Source organism: Carcharhinus amblyrhynchos, chromosome 26 (assembly GCF_965287045.1).
Source record: "Carcharhinus amblyrhynchos chromosome 26, sCarAmb.v2.hapA, whole genome shotgun sequence".
NCBI lineage: Eukaryota > Metazoa > Chordata > Chondrichthyes > Carcharhiniformes > Carcharhinidae > Carcharhinus > Carcharhinus amblyrhynchos.
The window spans coordinates 30,073,811-30,091,800 of record NC_137349.1 but is presented as its reverse complement, the minus strand read 5'-3'; the positions used below and the strand labels follow the sequence as shown (position 1 = coordinate 30,091,800).

Here is a 17,990-nt window from a genome sequence, read left to right as displayed (position 1 = left end):
ATAGATGATCTGGAGGAGGGAACCGAGTGCAGGGTGTCGAAATTTGCTGATGACACCAAGATTGGGGGAAAGGCAAATTGTGCGGAGGGTGTGGAGAGTCTGCAGAAGGATCTAGATAGGCTGGGCGAATGGGCCAGGAAATGGCAAATGGAATTTAATGTTGGCAACTGTGAGGTGGTCCACTTTGGTAGGAAGAATGGTAGGAAGGACTATTACTTACGTGGCGAAAAACTGCAGCAGGCGACGGTGCAGAGGGACCTCGGGGTCCTTGTGCATGAGTCGCAAAAACCCAGCTTGCAGGTGCAGCAGGTGGTCAGGAAGGCGAATGGGATGCTGGCCTTCATAGCGAGGGGGATTGAATATAAAAGTAGGGAGGTCTTGCTGCAGCTGTATAGGGCATTGGTGAGGCCGCAGCTGGAGTACTGTGTGCAGTTTTGGGCGCCGCACCTGCGCAAGGATATTTTGGCCCTGGAGGGAGTGCAGAGGAGGTTTACTAGGCTGATACCGGAGTTGAGGGGATTGAGCTATGAGAAGAGGCTGAATAAACTAGGCTTGTACTCGTTAGAGTTTAGAAGAATGAGGGGAGATCTCATTGAGACGTATAAGATGATGAATGGGATGGATAGGATAGAGGTGGAGAGACTCTTCCCGCTCAAAAAAGACAGTAGGACTAGGGGGCACAGCCTCAAGATAAAGGGGAGGTGGTTTAGAACGGAGTTGAGGAGGAACTTCTTCACTCAAAGGGTGGTGAATCTCTGGAATTCTCTGCCCGTTGAAGTGGTGGAGGCTGCCTCGCTAAGTATTTTTAAGAAGCGGGTTGATGGGTTCTTGATAAGAGAGGGGATTAAGGGTTATGGGGAGAGGGCGGGAAAGTGGAACTGAGCCACAACAGATCAGCCATGATCTTACTGAATGGCGGGGCAGGCTCGAAGGGCTAGATGGCCTACTCCTGCTCCTATTTCTTATGTTCTTATGTACCACTACCTTTGGCTATTGTGTCATGAAATCTCCCCTGCTCTGTCCGATCACAGACCCATTTTGATTTTTCAGTCCTCTACCTTGCTATCATTCTTTGGTTCTGACGAAAAATCATTTCAACATGAAACATAAGCTCCGTGGACTCGTATGAAGACTGCTCACAGCAGGTGAGTTGATACTCAGAATTCTAGCATCAGTGCCTTCAGAAAAGAAAGAACGTTAGATGAAAAAAATTGGATTATAGTGATACTTGATGCCATATCTCCATAGCAGTACATACTAGTAAGAATTTCAACCTTAGCAAAATGCTGGTAGAGGTTTACAGCACAGAAACAGGCCCTTCGGCCCAACTTGTCAATGCCGCCCTTTTTTTTTTAAAACCCCTAAGCTAATCCCAATTGCCCACATTTGGCCCATATCCCTCCAGACCCATTTTATCCATGTAACTATCTAAATGCTTTATAAAAGACAAAATTGTACCTGCCTCTACTACTACCTCTGGCCGCTCGTTTCAGACACTGATGCAATATATTTTTCCACAACTGAATAATGATGGATTCAAGTCCCACTTTGATTGTGATTGGTAAGAATATTAGCATTCAGACTTTAAGTCACACTACTAAAAGTCATCTTATTCCAAAGACAAAACAGGTGGTCAATTGAAATAAACCCTGGCAAGTTACCTCAAGCAAAGAAAAGAGGAGAAAAATATTGTAATTTATATAATGCCTTTAATGACCTGAAATCCTAAAACCAATAAAGTCACTAATGTAGTGTAACATGGCAGCCAATTTATGCACCGTAAGATCCCATGATGATATAATTGATTAGGTTATCTGTTTTGGTGAAGCTATTTGAAAGAGGAGAATTGGCTGAGAAATAAATATTGGCAAGTACACTGAAAGAATTCCTCTGTTTAAAAGTATCTGGGGATCCTTCAAATGCACCCAATAGAGCAGTCACAACCTTATTGGTTTACCTAAACAGCAGCAGTCCCTCAGTGCAATACTACAATTTCAGCCTTGATGGGCTTAAATCTTCTAATGTTCAATCATCAGACTAACATGCACATTAGGATGCTGTGGAATTCCTGACATGCTGACCTATTTGAGAATTGCCTGAAAATTTCAGCTGCCAATGGGCAATTTTCCTGCTCGCAAATATCTTGGAAACTTCAGAGTTCCAATTTATTTACATGAACCATTACCAAGGAATGTTAGGCAAAAAAACTTATTCTAAGCACCAACTGCAAATCTGGCACCCCAATCATTCACAATGAATTCCTTCGACCATTTGACTACCATCTCTCCCACCTTACCCATCCAACATCACAAACTGGGTCTTTAAATTAATCGCAAGACAGCTGGGCATAAAATGGGGCTGTGCTCTGTCTTTCCCCTGACTCTATTCTGCTACAATGAAGCTCATTGAGGAACACTACACTTCGCATTTCTGGTAAAGCTGGCTCAGGACACTTGGTAAGAAATGCAGAGTCACATCGAGTCGGGGAAGCTCGAGTGGAGCGACAGTCCAACGGTGATTGCCATTCCTCAGAAGATCTGGGTCATTATGTTCTCAAGTCTAAGAGGCTTGAATTCACAATCTTCCATTTCAGAAATGAGAATTTCAAGAACGAGCCTGCATTTATTTAACAAAATTACTATGGTTGCTGATGGACTTTTTGTTTATAAAGTTATTTTTACAATCACATTTAAGGTAAAAGAGCAAGCAAACGAAAGTCTCCTTTTAAGATTAATGTCACACACATAACAATTGATTTATGTATTCATGTGGTGGATGTTGCCGCTTTTAATCTTCAAACACTGGAACGTCGAGAATTCTAGAACTAAACCATTAAATTGAGCGGAAGACATAACTAATCTTCTTTTTACAGTTTCCCATCTGCTTAATCATCACATTGAAGTGAACTGAAACACAATATGGACAGTAACAATTATCTCTTCTGAAATGCACCAAAGCTTGACTAATGAGAATGTTCAGATTTCTCGCCAGCATCAGAGTGTCAGCTGTTGAAATTCTAAAACGTGGTAGAACCAGCCAATTGTCTGTTTTCGTTAAGCAACTTGGAACAAAGCATCAATCACCCTTATTTGCCTGTAATGCACATTACTTCACTGAACAGCTGCACCCACAGACCTGCTTTACATATTAAGACATTTTCAATAATTAAATATTTCAACCAACCTTATGGACAAAATACTACAGAGAAGAAAAATATGCAGAAGATCCATTTGGGATAAAGATTACCATCCATACATCAAAAAAAGAGTTCCATGGATTAAACTGGGGGATTTCAAAGTATATTCACGAAAAACTCACAATGACATCTCCAATCATACTGTTATACAACGCTGCACCCACAATAAAAAGCTTGGTTGGATTCATTACAAGTGCATCTTTTGGATTTTTTTTTTAAAAATCAATAAGAGAATTATTACTAAAATGTATTAATTTTTGACCAGTACATGTTTAGACAGAGCCAACAAAAACAAGTCATGCTAACACTTATGCTCTTTGACTATGAGAAACGGATCTACAAGCTTTGTTCATGATTACATACAGACTGAAATCTAACTGCTGCTTTAATTTTGACGTTAACAAAAATTAAGGTTAACGAAATAAGTAGTAACATTTAAGTATTTTCCAGTTTCTACCCCTACCACAGTATCAAAATACTGCTGATCAAAATAGTAAATGGCATTCCACATGACCACGACATATGTTAACTATCCTTCCTTGTCCTTCTTGAGCCGTCTGCAATCTTTTACACAATTGACCACACTATCTTCTTTCAACACTTCCTCACTGTAGTCCAGCTAAGCAGTACGGGTGTTTTCTGGTTCCATATATACCCATCTAATCATTTCTAGAGTGCCACATGCAATGGTTTCTCTTTCTGTTCCATGATCACTGGTGTCTCCCCAGGATCTATTTTTCATCGACACACTGCCCTCAGCAATAACCTGAAAGTAAAGCATCAGCTTGCAGATATATTCTGATGACTCACCTCATCACCTGTAAACTCCCCCTTTTGCTTATGTAACATTCAGCAACAAATGAACAGAAATTTCCTCCAATTAAACGTCTGGAAGCTATAGTTATCAAACCCTACTCCAAACCCCATCCCTCATTGTCCACCCTTAAGACATTACATGCAACGTAAATCATTGATCAAGCTTTTCATCAACGCACACCGTCACTACACAACCTCACCACACACTCTCAGTTAAGAACATCTTTATTAAGCAAACAATGCTCGCCTATAGCAGCTACAATGCTGCATTCATGAAGGATGCAAGTTTTTTTTTATTGTGACAGATTCCATGGAATTCTGAGATCGCCGCTAAGACAAGACCAGATTGAGACCAGCTGTCGTCATGTTGAAAATATACGTGATTCAAACTAATAGTCAGAAAAACGGCCACAGCCATACCACACCTCTCTTTCTCTGAAGCCACCCTCAAAGTTAAACTGTTTTTGACTTAAAAACCCATCAGAAGCCCTCATTGCTACAAATCAAGAGTTCTTAGAGGAGGATTCTGAACCAAGAGAAAAGAGAATCAGCCAGTCACGACTGATCCTGAGAGAAACCTAAATACCAGTAGCTACTGTGGAAAGTGACCCTTCAACTGTAAGCAAGCACCTGGACAAGCCACAAATTTGTTTCCTCCCTCCCCCCAAATTTACTTTATACTTGGCCACGTTTTAAGATTGACACTCTGCAGTTTTATTTCTTTTCTGCATGCTTGAGAGGGGGGGGGGATATGTACGTGTTGTACATTTTAAACTTCGTTAGTGAGTTTTAGCAATAAAAATAACTCTACTTGTTAACTTGGCTGCTGGAGATGTTGTGGATAGTGTGGAGGGATGGCAGAAATTGCATCAAGACATAGATAGGATGCAAGACTGGGCAAAGTGGCAGATGGACTTCAACCCAGACAAGTATGTGGTGATTCATTTTAGCAGGTCAAATAGGATGACAGAATATAATATTAAGGGCAAGATTCTTGGCAGCGTGGAAGGTCAGAAGGATCTTGGGGTCCAGATTCATAGGACGCTCAAATCAGCTTCGCAGGTAGAGGATGTGGTTAAGAAGGCATATGGTGTACCGGCCTTCATCAATTGAGGAATTGAGTTTAGGAGTTGGGAGATAATGCTGCAACTGTGTGACACCCTGGTCAGACTCCACTTGGAGTAATGTGCTCAGATCTGGTCACCTCATTACAGGAAGGATGTGGAAGCCATTGAAAGAGTGCAGAGGAGATTCACAAGGATGTTGCCTGGATTAGGTGGCATGCCTTATGAGGATAGGTTGAGAGAGCTCAGTCTTTTCTCCTCAGAGAGACAAAAGGATGAGAGGTGACTTGATAGAAGTGTGTAAGATGTTGAGAGATATTGATCAAGTGGATTCTCAGAGGCTTTTTCCCAGGGCTGAAATGGCTGCCACAAGACAACACAGGTTTAGGGTGCTGGGGAGTAGGTACAGAGGAGATGTCAGGGGTAAGTTTTTCACTCAGAGTGGTGGGTGCGTGGAATCGGCTGCCAGCAGTGGTGGTGAAGGCAGATACGATATGGTCTTTTAAGAGACTTTTGGTTAAGTACATGGGACTCAGTAAGATAGAGGGTTATAAGTAAGCCTAGTAGATAGGGACATGTTCGGCACAACTTGTGGGCTGAAGGGCCCGTTTGTGCTGAAGTTCTTCTATGTTCTATTTCGTACACTGAGTTATACAAAGTATATATATATTTAATTGGCAATATTGCTTTTTTAAATTCAAACTCTGCTGCAGACTAACCCAGGCGTGGGACAGTGGGATAGAGAGAAGTCAGTTCATCCCTCTTAACCTGGTCATAACAATCTCCTTATACGGATTAGTGTGATTTTTGTCTCAATGCAGCTTGGACGCCGAATTACATTAAAGGCACTACATAAATATGGTGCTATATAAATGTGAGTTGTTGTTTTAAACTTTGCTTACGCACAACAGCCACTGCACTTCAAAGTCATCTGTTACACAATGAGGAAGAGAACATCAACCCAACCCTCAAGAGTCCAATGGCACTGCATGAGAAACCTGGCTGTGAGGGCAGCCTTAATTGATTTAAAGGGGGATTTCCACCTCCATCTGGGAGAAACTTCCATTGTGGCTGTAGTCCCAGTACTGCCTCAATAGCATAGTGGCCACTGCTCGGACATTGGGCAGCTTCTACAAAAGGTTTTACAGCCTGAAATAAAACTTGGTATTACCATCTTGCAAAAGGGTATGACAAAAATCAAACTTTAATGTCACTTACAAAACCATTTGCGAATTCAATTTTAGCATTGGTAATTTCAGCTTTGAATTGCGTGAAGAACAGATAGGACTTTCCCTGAGGTCTGCAAAAGAAAAAAGTCAAAATCATCCATAGTCAACACCAAGTTATTTTGACAAGTATTGCTCCTAATTGTTATAAAAATGTTTTCCTCTTAAATAGCAATCCTCTCCCATTCCATCCTACCCATTTCCAGTTAATGAATAGGCATTATTCCCTACCCACATAGGAAGCAGATAGCTCCAAGGTCTCTGCAACACTTCTTGGCACTCACCTCAGGAGATACAAACATGCAGCCTAGTTCTCCATGTGATCATGGAAATTTCAGTGAAGTACTTGCCAGTGTGAAATGACCACTTGGACTATGAAAAACAGTCATCAGTAAAATTATGAATTTTGTCTTTCCAAATGTTGATCATCTCTTGGCCATTTTGAACAATGTGAAATTATAGTGGTGGGCATTCACTAATGGCAGGAGCAAGCACAGCGATTTGAGAAGACTGTTGATTTTTGTTTAGAAAATACAGATGAAGATATTCTTTGTGGATCTATTTCACTAACTTAATATTAATGGATCTGCAAAATCTGCAGAGATCAGCTAGATATGAAACGTACTGGAATGGCTGAACCATTACATAGGCTAGGCAAGCACACCTAAAATATTCTCTCCAAAATCAATACTCCTGCTCAATTAGTTGAGAAATAAATACAGACAATGGATTTTCATTTGCATGTTGTGGAAGTCAGTCCATAAAAATATTTACCCCCTTAGAGATGTCTTAGCAAAATGCAAACTGAAAACAGGCAAACTTAACTTTATTTTCCCTCCTGGAAAAGAATAGTTCTATCAAAGTCTAACTTTTATATTGTTAACTTGATGCTACAGAAAGCAGCAATAACTGAAATTCTGTTTTATTTCTAAGCTTGGATTACTTGCTCAAGGAGCTTCACTGAAGTTATTAAATGAATTTCAAACAGGCTTACCTATGTATTTCATGTAATAGTTCTTATTCAAAGCACTCTTATAAATTCTTATTCACTTACCGCCAGACAGAGCAAGAGAACAGCTTGTTGTCCTCACTAATGCCTACGCTCATATGCCATCGCTGCAGGGAGAAAGCAATTACGATTCAAAGACTTTATAAAGGAAAACCTTCATTATTGCTGTGCTATCGTCAGTTAATTTATAACAATCACAGCTGCTGTAAAATCTGTAAAATAAAGCAGCAGTCTTTCCAAATATGGTTCCCAGTAAGCATACTGACACAAATTTGTGGGGGAGGGGGAGGGGGAGAGGAGATATTAAATAAGACAAACACAAACTGGCAGAATATTACTTCAAACATACGTAAAGGGATAAATGATGGGTAAATATAAACGTTTAATCCTCACAATCTAAAGATTCAAACACGAAAGCATCTGAAGTTTCTTTAAGCAAGTGTAAGTAAGCAAGCAAGCACAAGGACACCAGCTCATCACTGAATAGAGCTAGACACACAGTTTGCACTTGAGAAGCTGATGCAGTGAGGCAATCTGGTGCCGTGAGGAATGGGGTACTGTTCATTTAAGTGGCTACCTTATAAAGAGACTTCATATAAGAGTGGCAGGCCAGGAGACAAAACTTAACTCAGTCCATAGTTCCAGAAGTGACTGGCCAGGTACTGAGAAAATCAAGTGTGACGTTACAGGAAAATAGATAGTTGATTGGTTAGTGAGTATTTTTCTCATTTAACTTTCAATTGCAAAATTTTAATAGTAGTAGAGGGTTTACAAATAGTAGTCAAAATTATTTAACTGTTGAATATTTCCTATTTACTTTAACTGGGGAATTTCAATCAAGCCAAGTAAAACACATTGAAATAATACTATAAAGCACATACAGGACTGGAGATATCAATCAATATTTAAATCAGTAAAAAGAATTAATTAAATGCTACAAAAATGGCATGGTAGGTGATGTGTGGCAACTTCAGAATGTGGGAACACAGGGACATCAGAGAAATCCAAAGTCTGCGGTGTCTGTGGCTGCAGGAACTTTGGCTCAGTCACTTGCCTGGAAGGCAAACTACAGACACTGCAATGCATCAGAGAGGGGGAAAAAGACCTCATTTCAGGAGGTGGCAACATCCCTTAGGATAGGGTTGTTTGATTTAGTCCATACTGAGAGATGAGGTGGGAGGAGGGTAAGGAGATCATGGAGAGAGACATAGAGAAGCCCTGGCCTTTGCAACTGAAACACGTTCAAGGCTTTTGTAGCCTGAACAAAGAGCAGGGGTTGCAAGGTGGATGAATGAACTGACCATGGCACAGAGGTACCAGAAGCCATTCAAGCAGGGGCACAATTGTAAGACTGTAGTGGTAGTAGGGTACGGTATAGTCAGAGTTTCCCGCAACCAAGAGCCAACAGTCCAAAAGGCTGCATTGCCTGCCCAGTGCATGGGTTCTGGACAACATTTAAGAAATTCATTTGTGGGAATATGTGCATTGCTGGCTGGACTAACATTTATTACTCATCCTAAATTACCCTTGAGAAAGTGGTAGTGAGCTACCTACTTAAATCACTGCAGTCCATGTGGTGTATAGACCCACAGTACCATTAAAGAGGCAGTTCTAGGAATTTGACCCAATGACACTGGAGGAACACTGATATAGTTTCAAATCAGAATAATGAAGGAACTTCCAGGTGGTGACAATCCCAGCATCTACTACCCTTGTCCTGCACAGTGGTTAGCACTGCTGCCTCTCAGCACCAGGGACACAATTCTAGTCTTGGCCATTGTGTGCGTGGAATTTGCATGTTCTCTCCTTATCTGCATGGGTTTCCTGCCACAGGTGGAGGCGAGCTTGATTGGCCACACGGGATTGTCATCAGTGCAGGCTTGCTGAGCCAAATGGCCTCCTTCTACGCCACAGGGATTCTACAATTCTACACGGTAGCAGTCATCGGTTTGAAAGATGCTGTCCAAGAAGATTCGGTGTGCTCCTGAAGTGCATCTTGTAGATGGTGCATAGCTGCCACTGTCCATTGTTGAGGGAGTGAATATTTGGAGACTGGATGCCAATTAAGTAGGATGCTCTGTCTGGGATGGTGTCGAGCTTCTCCAGAGTTGTTGGAGCAGCATTCTATCATATGCTTGACTTTGTGCTTTCTACTTGATGTGTAGGGGGGTGTGTGTGTGTGTGTGTGTGTGTGTGCGCGCGCGCGCGCCGCCTGACCTGCTCTTGTGGTTATTTCAGTTCAGTTTCCGATCAATAGTAAACACTACGATTTTGATAGTGGGAGATTCAGCAATGGCGATGACATTGAACGTCAAGGGTTAATGGCCAGATTCTCTCTTGTTAGAGACGGCCATTGCTTGGCACTTGTGCTGATATGTGGCCGGCAACATTAGCACCACAAGCCTGGATATTGTCTGGGTCGTGCTGCATTTAGACATGAAATGTTTTAGTACCAGTGAAGTTGCAACTTGTGAACATTGTGCGATCAGCAAATATCCCCACTTCTGACCTTTTGACAGAAGGAAGATTATTGATGAAGCAACTGAAGATGGTTGGCCCTTGGGCACTATCCTGAAGAACTCCTACAAAGAATCCAAACTGAGTGTCAGTGAGTAGGTTGTTGCTTAGCAGATTATCATTAAATCCTTCACTATCAACATCTTGGGAGTTACCACTAACCAGACACTAAACTGGGTTAGCCATATGAACACTGTGGTTAAGAAATCCACATCCTAACTCAACAAAGCCTGTCCACCATCTACAAGAGCATGACAGAATACTACCACTTGCTTGATGAATGCAGCTCGAAAAAGCATTTGAAAAGCTTGACACTATCCAGGACAAAGTAGCCTACTTCAATGGCACCCAATCCACAAACACTCATTCCCTCCACCACCAATGCACAGTGGCAGCAGCATGTACCATCTGGAAGATGCACAGCAGGAACTGACCAAAGCTCATTCGACATTTGGGGCAGCATGGTAGCACAGTGTTTAGCACTGCTGCTTCACAGCTCCAGGGACCCGGGTTCAATTCCCAGCTTGGGTCACTGAATGTGAGGAGTTTGCACATTCTCCTTGTGTTTGCATGAGTTTCCTCCGGGTGCTCCGATTTCCTCCCACAGTCCAAAGATGTGCGTGTTAGGTTGATTGGCCATGCTAAAATTGCCCTTAGTGTCCTGAGACGCGTAGGTTAGAGGGATTAGTGGGTAAATATGCAAGGATATCGGGGTAGGGCCTGGGTGGGATTGTGGTTGGTGCAGACTCAATGGGCAGAATGGCCTCTTTCAGTGCTGTGGGGCTTCTATGACAGCATCTCCCAAACACACAATCACTACCATCTAGCAGGATACATCAGAATGCTACACCTGGAAGTACCCCTCTAACTCATTTGGAAATATATCGCCATTCCTTCACTGCTGCTGGGTCAAATTCTGGAACTCACTCCCTCTCAGCACTTTAGGTTTAATTACACCACATGAAATGCAGCAGTATCAGAAGGCAGTTCAGCACCACCTCTCAAGGCCATTTGGAAATGGGCAATAAACCTAGCCTAGCCATCGAAACCAACAGCTCATGAATGAACTTTAAAAATGATATAGTGGAATAGCAGAGCAAGTGCAAGGGACCAAATAGGCTACTCCTGCCCCATGTCCCTGAGTTGGTAATGAATAATGTGCTGGCTTTCAGGTTTCATGGAAAAATAGATGGGAAGAAAGATGAGTTAATGGGAAAAAATATAATGTTTAAAATTCAGTCAAAATCTGCAAAGAGAACAAATAAACCTTACATTATGATGACATAGTAGTATGTGATCCCCAAAGCACCAATAAAATCTGACTTCTTTATGTACTGTACTTTGGAAGTAGAAACATTGGAGATAGAGTATTTAGATAACTAAAACAATTGTTATCATTGTTTTGTGGTTCAAGTAAATACTCATATCTACTGTGTTTTCCAGTCCACACACTTGTGTGGAGGCATTCTGTTGTCATTCTATAATTCAAAAATATTCCTAAATCCAGAAATGACTTGGTTTCAAGCATTCTAGACAGATAGGTTACAGTGTACTAGGATCCTGGGTTCTGAACTACTTTGGTTTTTCTAAACTTAACCTCCAAAACAAAGTGACTTCTTATTACAACCTGACATACAAAAGACAAGACCTGACCTGCTTCTTTATTCTTCTAATCTTGATTAAAACAGATTAGGTACAGAACAAAGTGAAATTATGAAGGATAAATGACTTAAAGAATGAGCTGAATCTACTAAAATAGGAATTTATTAACATACTTTAAAATCAGGAAATTTTCTATAATGTACAAACAATGGGTCAAACTCCACCAGATTTATGACTAAGAGTATAAATAGATGTTTGTGGCAGTTTTAGGTACAACTGAACTCAGATTGGCTCAGATTAAGTTTTTTCTCTTGTTCCTCAAGAAGAATCCAAATTGCTCAACGACGTGGAGAATTTGCACTTTATTATGGCAACTGAGAATTCTACTCACCTCTAAATGAGGCAATTTTTTCCAATTTCATAAGCATCATTTGATGGAGAGAGAGAGAGAGGAAGATAGCACATCTGTCCTACATCTTGGATATTGGTACACATTTTTGACATCATACTGACAGCACTGTGTAGCATAACTGTAGTCAATTCAGCATACCATCACTGAGAGCAGACGGTCACTCAAGACTGCAACCCTGCTTAAAAAATGCTGACATAAATTGGTGTTTAAATGTTGATAAGCTTTGTTTACATGTACTGTGACCCACTTTGTACAGTTATATTGCAGAACTTATAACATTGTACTTTAGGCTGTCTGCCTGCACTGTCCAATGGCATTGTATGACCGCATCTTTAAATATTGAGTGGCTCCCACCCTAAATATATGCATTAATTTAACCACATGCTAAGCAGTTTCAAACATTTGTTACTTACCTCATTGGTTCCTCCTTGAGATGCATATGTGAATGTGCATTTGTGTTCACCCTAAATGGAGACAAAATGTCAATTTTCTTAATAAGCTCATATAATTTGAAATCATATTTATTGCTTGCAATGCACAATTTTAGTTCAGATTACAATCCTTTTTTAGTAGATTAGAAAAGCCATTCAGGATATCAAAACTGGATTGCAAATCAGTGAGAACTTCTACCTATGCGTTTGTGCAAATGAAAAAGAGCAAAGGCAGATTAAAACTATGCATAGCAATCAAACATTATTGCTTCAGTTTTTACTACTTCCAGTTTTTAATCCATAAGTCAACAAGTGCAATAAACAAAGTTCTCAGTGCCAAAATCAAATCAATTTCACACATTATGGGTGGAATGTCACATTGTGGTGGGTCACTTTACTGCAATAATCAAATATGATGCTGCTATCAATGCTTGGCCACCACAAGTCAGTTATCCTTGTGGTAACTTTTTGACAGGACCTTCTTAAATCCGATAAGATCAGGAGGGTTGTGAAACCCTGCTTTCATGGTCTGGGTTCATAAGAAAAATCAAAATGATGCATGTTTTTGCCCTTTTCCTTCACATTTTATGTTTTAAAATTGTATATTTAAATATATTTTAAAAATGGGAACATGGGGTACACATTCCCATTGGAAGGGAATTGGTACCAGTCATATGTTAACTCACATAGATGCTGGTGAGATCAGCATAATTAGCATTAGAAATATTACAGAATGTTAGAAGAAATCCTAATTTGATGTACCTCAACTTTTTCTCCCCTCAGCAACATAGCGGCACAGCGCCTAACACTGTTGCCTCACAGCTCAGGGACCTGGGTCCAGTCCAGATAACAATCTATGCAGAGTTTGCACCTCCTCCATGTCCGCTTGAGTTTCCTCCACAGTCCAAAGGTGTGCAGGTTAGGTTAACTGGCCTTGCTCATTTGCCCCCATGGGTCAAGCAAATTAGCAGGATTACAGGGATATGGCCTGGATGAGATCGTCAGCGCAGGCTCAATGGGTTGAATGGCCTCTTTCTGCACTATAAGGGTTCTATAAGTAGTAACTTTGAATGCCAAAATAACTGTTTAAGCCAATTAAAGAATTACCAACTTCACAAAATGATATTTCATTCAGAGCTGTCTTATGTCTGAAGACTTTACTTTCACATGTCCAACTTGGACCTTGAAAAATTTGCCAAGAACAATGACTTGCGGCATTTGACTGTGCAGGTCCAGTATATCCACTGTGCTTACGATACCAAATTTCAAGATAATGTGTCTGTTCATTTGAGTATGGTGACAGCATGTGCTTACATGAGACAGAATGAAGAGAAAAGTATGGTTTCTGCATCTGTTCTATGGAGACTATTGTATGCTTGGCAAGAATAGGGCAGGAAAGAGAAAAGGGGATGAAAAATGCTTCATGTTAATATTCAAGCATCATTCCAAAGCAGGTACATTCTGAAATCAACTAATTATATAGGTACTTACTGACATTTGGAAGCAGTAACTACAAGTCCACAAGACAAAAATCCATTTACTAACACTTATCAAATGAAGGTAGAGGGAAAGAAAAGTCATTCTTCATTGTAATGTTTACTTTGAAAGCAAACGGGAGCAGGAGGCATCAAAAGCGACGAAGGAAGACGGGCAGGAAGAAGGAAACATGTTGCGGACAAGAGGCTTTTAACCTTGAGCAACGTTATTTGAGGAATGTTGAATGAGGAAAGGAAACAAATGACAATGGAGAGGGAGTAAGGGACAGATGGCAGAGCAAGGGAAAAGGTATAGGGAGGGGTCGAATATGTAATCCAAAGAGTAAGAATCGTCATGATGAATGTGTGTGTTGGGGGGATAGGAAGGAGGATGTGCGATTTGAAAAGAGCAGGTTGACTGATTGAGAAATGTAAAAGGAACAACCGTGAACTGCATTCTCCCCAAAACCTTACGCCACCCCAAATGCAGCCTGCAGTCCCTGGTTGCTCCTTTCTCAAGAATACCTTGTTCTGTCAAGAATGTTGCTCACATTTTGAAGTTGTGCACCCAACATAACGTTAGAACAAGAAAAGAAAACAAACAGTCTGTACTGCAATTATTATTTTTCCCAGCTTCCTGAACTAAAAGCATCAGATATAGTTTTGGGGCTAAAGAGATGAAGGAAAATGGGAAAAGGAGAGACCAGGATATTGAATTTGATGATCAGCCATGATCATAATGAATGGTCGAGCATGTTCAAAGGGCCGAATGGCCTACTTCTAGTTTCTATGTTTCTCAAGTTAGACAAGGATACGCCAATTACAGAAACAAAAGTATGATTTAGCGCCAGTAATATAAAATACGTGGAACCATTATTTAAAAGTGTAACTAGCCAGTACAGTCAGTCTGACAGAGGGAATGTTGGAGTTAATCCCATTTTCATTGTTCCTATATATTCTCACACCCATCTTCCAGCAGTACATATCAGATAACAATTACAAGAATTATCATGACTTTTCACTCCCTACTGCCCCAAGCCCAAAAGCATTTATGTATTTATATAGACCACTTTACATCCTCAGGCCAATCCAAATCAAAAATAATTTAGCTGACAAAGCGGAGTTTAATCATTGTGGTGTACTCAAACTCAGCTACCAAACTCACTGCAGGATCCCATAAACAGCAGCAAGAAAAATGATGAGTTAATCTGTTTTGGCAGCATTAGTTGAGGGATAAATGGTGATCAGGACACCAAGGGAACTGCTCAAGTACTTGTCTTGTTGAATGGGGAGAGGGGATCCTGGTTTAATGTCTCATCTAGGTGACAGTGCCTCCCAATAATATAACATTCCTTTGATATATAGACTGGCACTTCAATGCAGACAGGGAGGGAGCAAGGTTACTCAAAATCTTGGGAACCCACACCTGTCCCAAATATTGCGAGGTTAAAACTCCAGTGTGTCCGTGCTTGCTTCCCTAATTGCTTCCGTGGCCAGAAGCCAGGCTAATTGATCAGAAGGCTCAAGGAGGTGGAGGGGTCAAATCATGGAGGTTTGTCAGACTGCACATCTGGATCAAGGATGTAGTTATGAAAGCACTTTCTGAATCCAACAAGCCCTCACCTCAATGAAGCTATCATACAGAAAACTAGACCAATAGTTAAAGTCAATGAATGACCGTGCGCCGCAGCTTCATTTTTATATTTTAAGTTCTAAACCACATCTCTAGTCAATTTGATCACCCAATTGACTTTCAGATTCAGTTAAGATGGAAATGGGAATGTTCAAGGCGGATTTGGGTAAGGAAACAAATTTTTCAGACATTAACATTGTCACCCAACCCAAACATGCCCGTTCTGTTCAGATGAAAATTCAGTTCCACATATTCAAGTCATGCAGCAGAGTTTGAACACAATCTTCTTATTGAGGTGAACGGTACAATTCAGTCAAGCACATTTACTGTCAACCAAATAGAGATGCGTTGTCTTGTACAGAATAAACATCAATTTGTAGTATTTTTGTCCAGTTACATCCTTTATTCCATAACTATCCTGCAAGTTGTATTAAACTTTATACAGTGATGTAAATCTATTGCTGTGCTGCCAATGACCTTGAAAGATCAAATTAGTGGCTAATCCAACAACCTAAACAATGAAACAATATTTGTCAACATATTGTTTGCAAAGTAAAATTGTATGGGTTATATGTTTTAGAAAAAACTACTAATCGATATTAATTTGATAAATATACTTGTGATATGTGGGAATGAAAATAGTGTTTGCTGATTGGTAGTCATTCTGGTAACTCAATCTGGCAATTCCAATCAGCCCTTGAATAAACAGATCGCTCAATTACAATGATAGTTGTGAACTGGTTACCCACTGCATTAAGAAAATAAAGTAGGGCTGTCAGTACACCCTAGGAAAATCTGCCTCTTTATGGTTATAAATACAATTAACAGGTTGGCTTCCATTTACAAAACTCAAAGCTGCAATGGCAGAGAAGCAGGAGGCAAGTGTCATTGTGCTGTTGCCAGGACATTTTTTTTTAAACTGTACTTGTGACACAATATGTTAATTTTAACATTCTCCTTAGAAATTGCAGAAACCACCAAATGTTCTATTATTTTCTGCTGTCATTTTTCTTTGTGCTTCATGAATAGCAAGATGTGATATCAACTTAGTGCTTATTAATTTCTAAGGATAATCATGAGATTTCAACTAAATACATCTCCTTGCTCTTTCACTACACTGACATAATCCCTTGCATCTGCAGGCATGCATTTAGTGTTATCACATTATAGAAGGGGAACAAAAATATACTTAAACTTTAGTTCTGTATCAGTCTGCTTCAGCAAAACTTTTAATTTACCTTAAATTGCTTCACTTGCGTAATTTAGCTGTAAAGTTCAAAATGTTCACCCAGAAAATCCATACTTATACAATGACAAAATATTGCTGCTGCTGGAAATCGGAAATACAAATAGAAGATGCTCATCAGATCAGGCAACATTTGGGGAAAGAGAAGTAGATGGAGTCGATTTTTCAAGTCAGTGATCTTTCCTTGTCGGAACTGGCAAAGTTTTGGCAAAAGGTCACCAACCTGAAACAATAGCTTGCGTTTTTCTCTTACTACTGCTGCTGTCTAACTTGCTGGGTATATCCAACATTTTTTCATTTATATATACTCCATATGAATAATTGTGCTGTCAAATGTTTCGAAGTAATGTACGTACATAATAATAAGATAATTTAATTTACAGAAATTAGGAGGCATTTAATTTCTTGAAATATTCCAATACAACTGGACCAATTAAGTCACCACTACTATATGGCTTTTTCAGTAACCATCTCAGAACCTGTTCAATTTTTAACCAGGAATGACAAGAGAAAAATGTGAAGCAAGAAGAGAACATAGTCAAAGAAATACAGGGCAATGAAACAAGATGGCGTTTTGTTTAAAATGTGCATTTGACTTCATTGCTTAACCTGGTTTACTCTGCATTAATGTAATTGTAGAATCCCTACAATGCAGGAGGCCATTTAGCCCATCAAGCCTGCACTGACAACAATCCCACCCAGGCCCTATCCCCATAACCCCAAGTATTTACTCTGCTAATCCCCCCCAACACAAAGGGGCAATTTAGCATGGTCAATCCACCTAACCTAAACATCTTTGGAGTGTGGGAGGAAATCAAAGTACCTAGAAGAAACTCACACAAACACAGGGATACGTGCAAATTCAACACAGTCATCTGAGGCTGGAATTGAACCCCGGTCCCTGGCGTTGAGAGACAGCTATACTAACCACTGCGCCACCAGGCCACCCTTAAATATGTCTTCAAACATGCTGATGACACTAAACTAGGTGGGAAGATGAACTGTGAAAAGGGTAGAGATGCTTCAGTGTGATTTGGACAAGTTGAGTAGGCAAATTCATGGCAGAAGCCATATAATGTGGATAAATGTGAGGTTAACCATTTTGGAAGCAAAAACAGGAAGGCAGATTATCTGAATGGCTATAGATTGAGAGAGGGGAATGTGCAACAAGACCTGGGTGTCCTTATATACCAGTGACTGAAAGTAAGTATGCTAGTGCAGCAGGCATTAAAAAAGGCAAACGGTATGTTGGCCTTCACAGCAAGGGGATTCAAATTCAGGAACAGGGATGCCATACTGCAGTTATAGAGGGCCTTGGTGAGACCACACCTGGAATATTGTGCAATCTCCTTATCTGAGGAAG

At 40.4% G+C, this 17,990-nt stretch overlaps 1 protein-coding gene across 2 annotated transcripts in view; it reads right to left on the bottom strand.

Annotated features, from left to right (window-relative positions):
* mydgf (myeloid-derived growth factor) overlaps positions 1 to 17,990 on the bottom strand; it is a 45,110-nt gene that overhangs the window by 17,594 nt on the left and 9,526 nt on the right. For both annotated transcript variants that reach the window (XM_080212936.1, XM_080212937.1), the window contains 3 exons: positions 12,256 to 12,306; positions 7,357 to 7,418; positions 6,295 to 6,376 (listed from right to left, as the gene is read on the bottom strand). In XM_080212936.1, the coding sequence (XP_080069062.1) occupies positions 6,295 to 6,376; positions 7,357 to 7,418; positions 12,256 to 12,306 (195 nt within the window). The remainder of the gene's footprint in view (positions 1 to 6,294; positions 6,377 to 7,356; positions 7,419 to 12,255; positions 12,307 to 17,990) is intronic.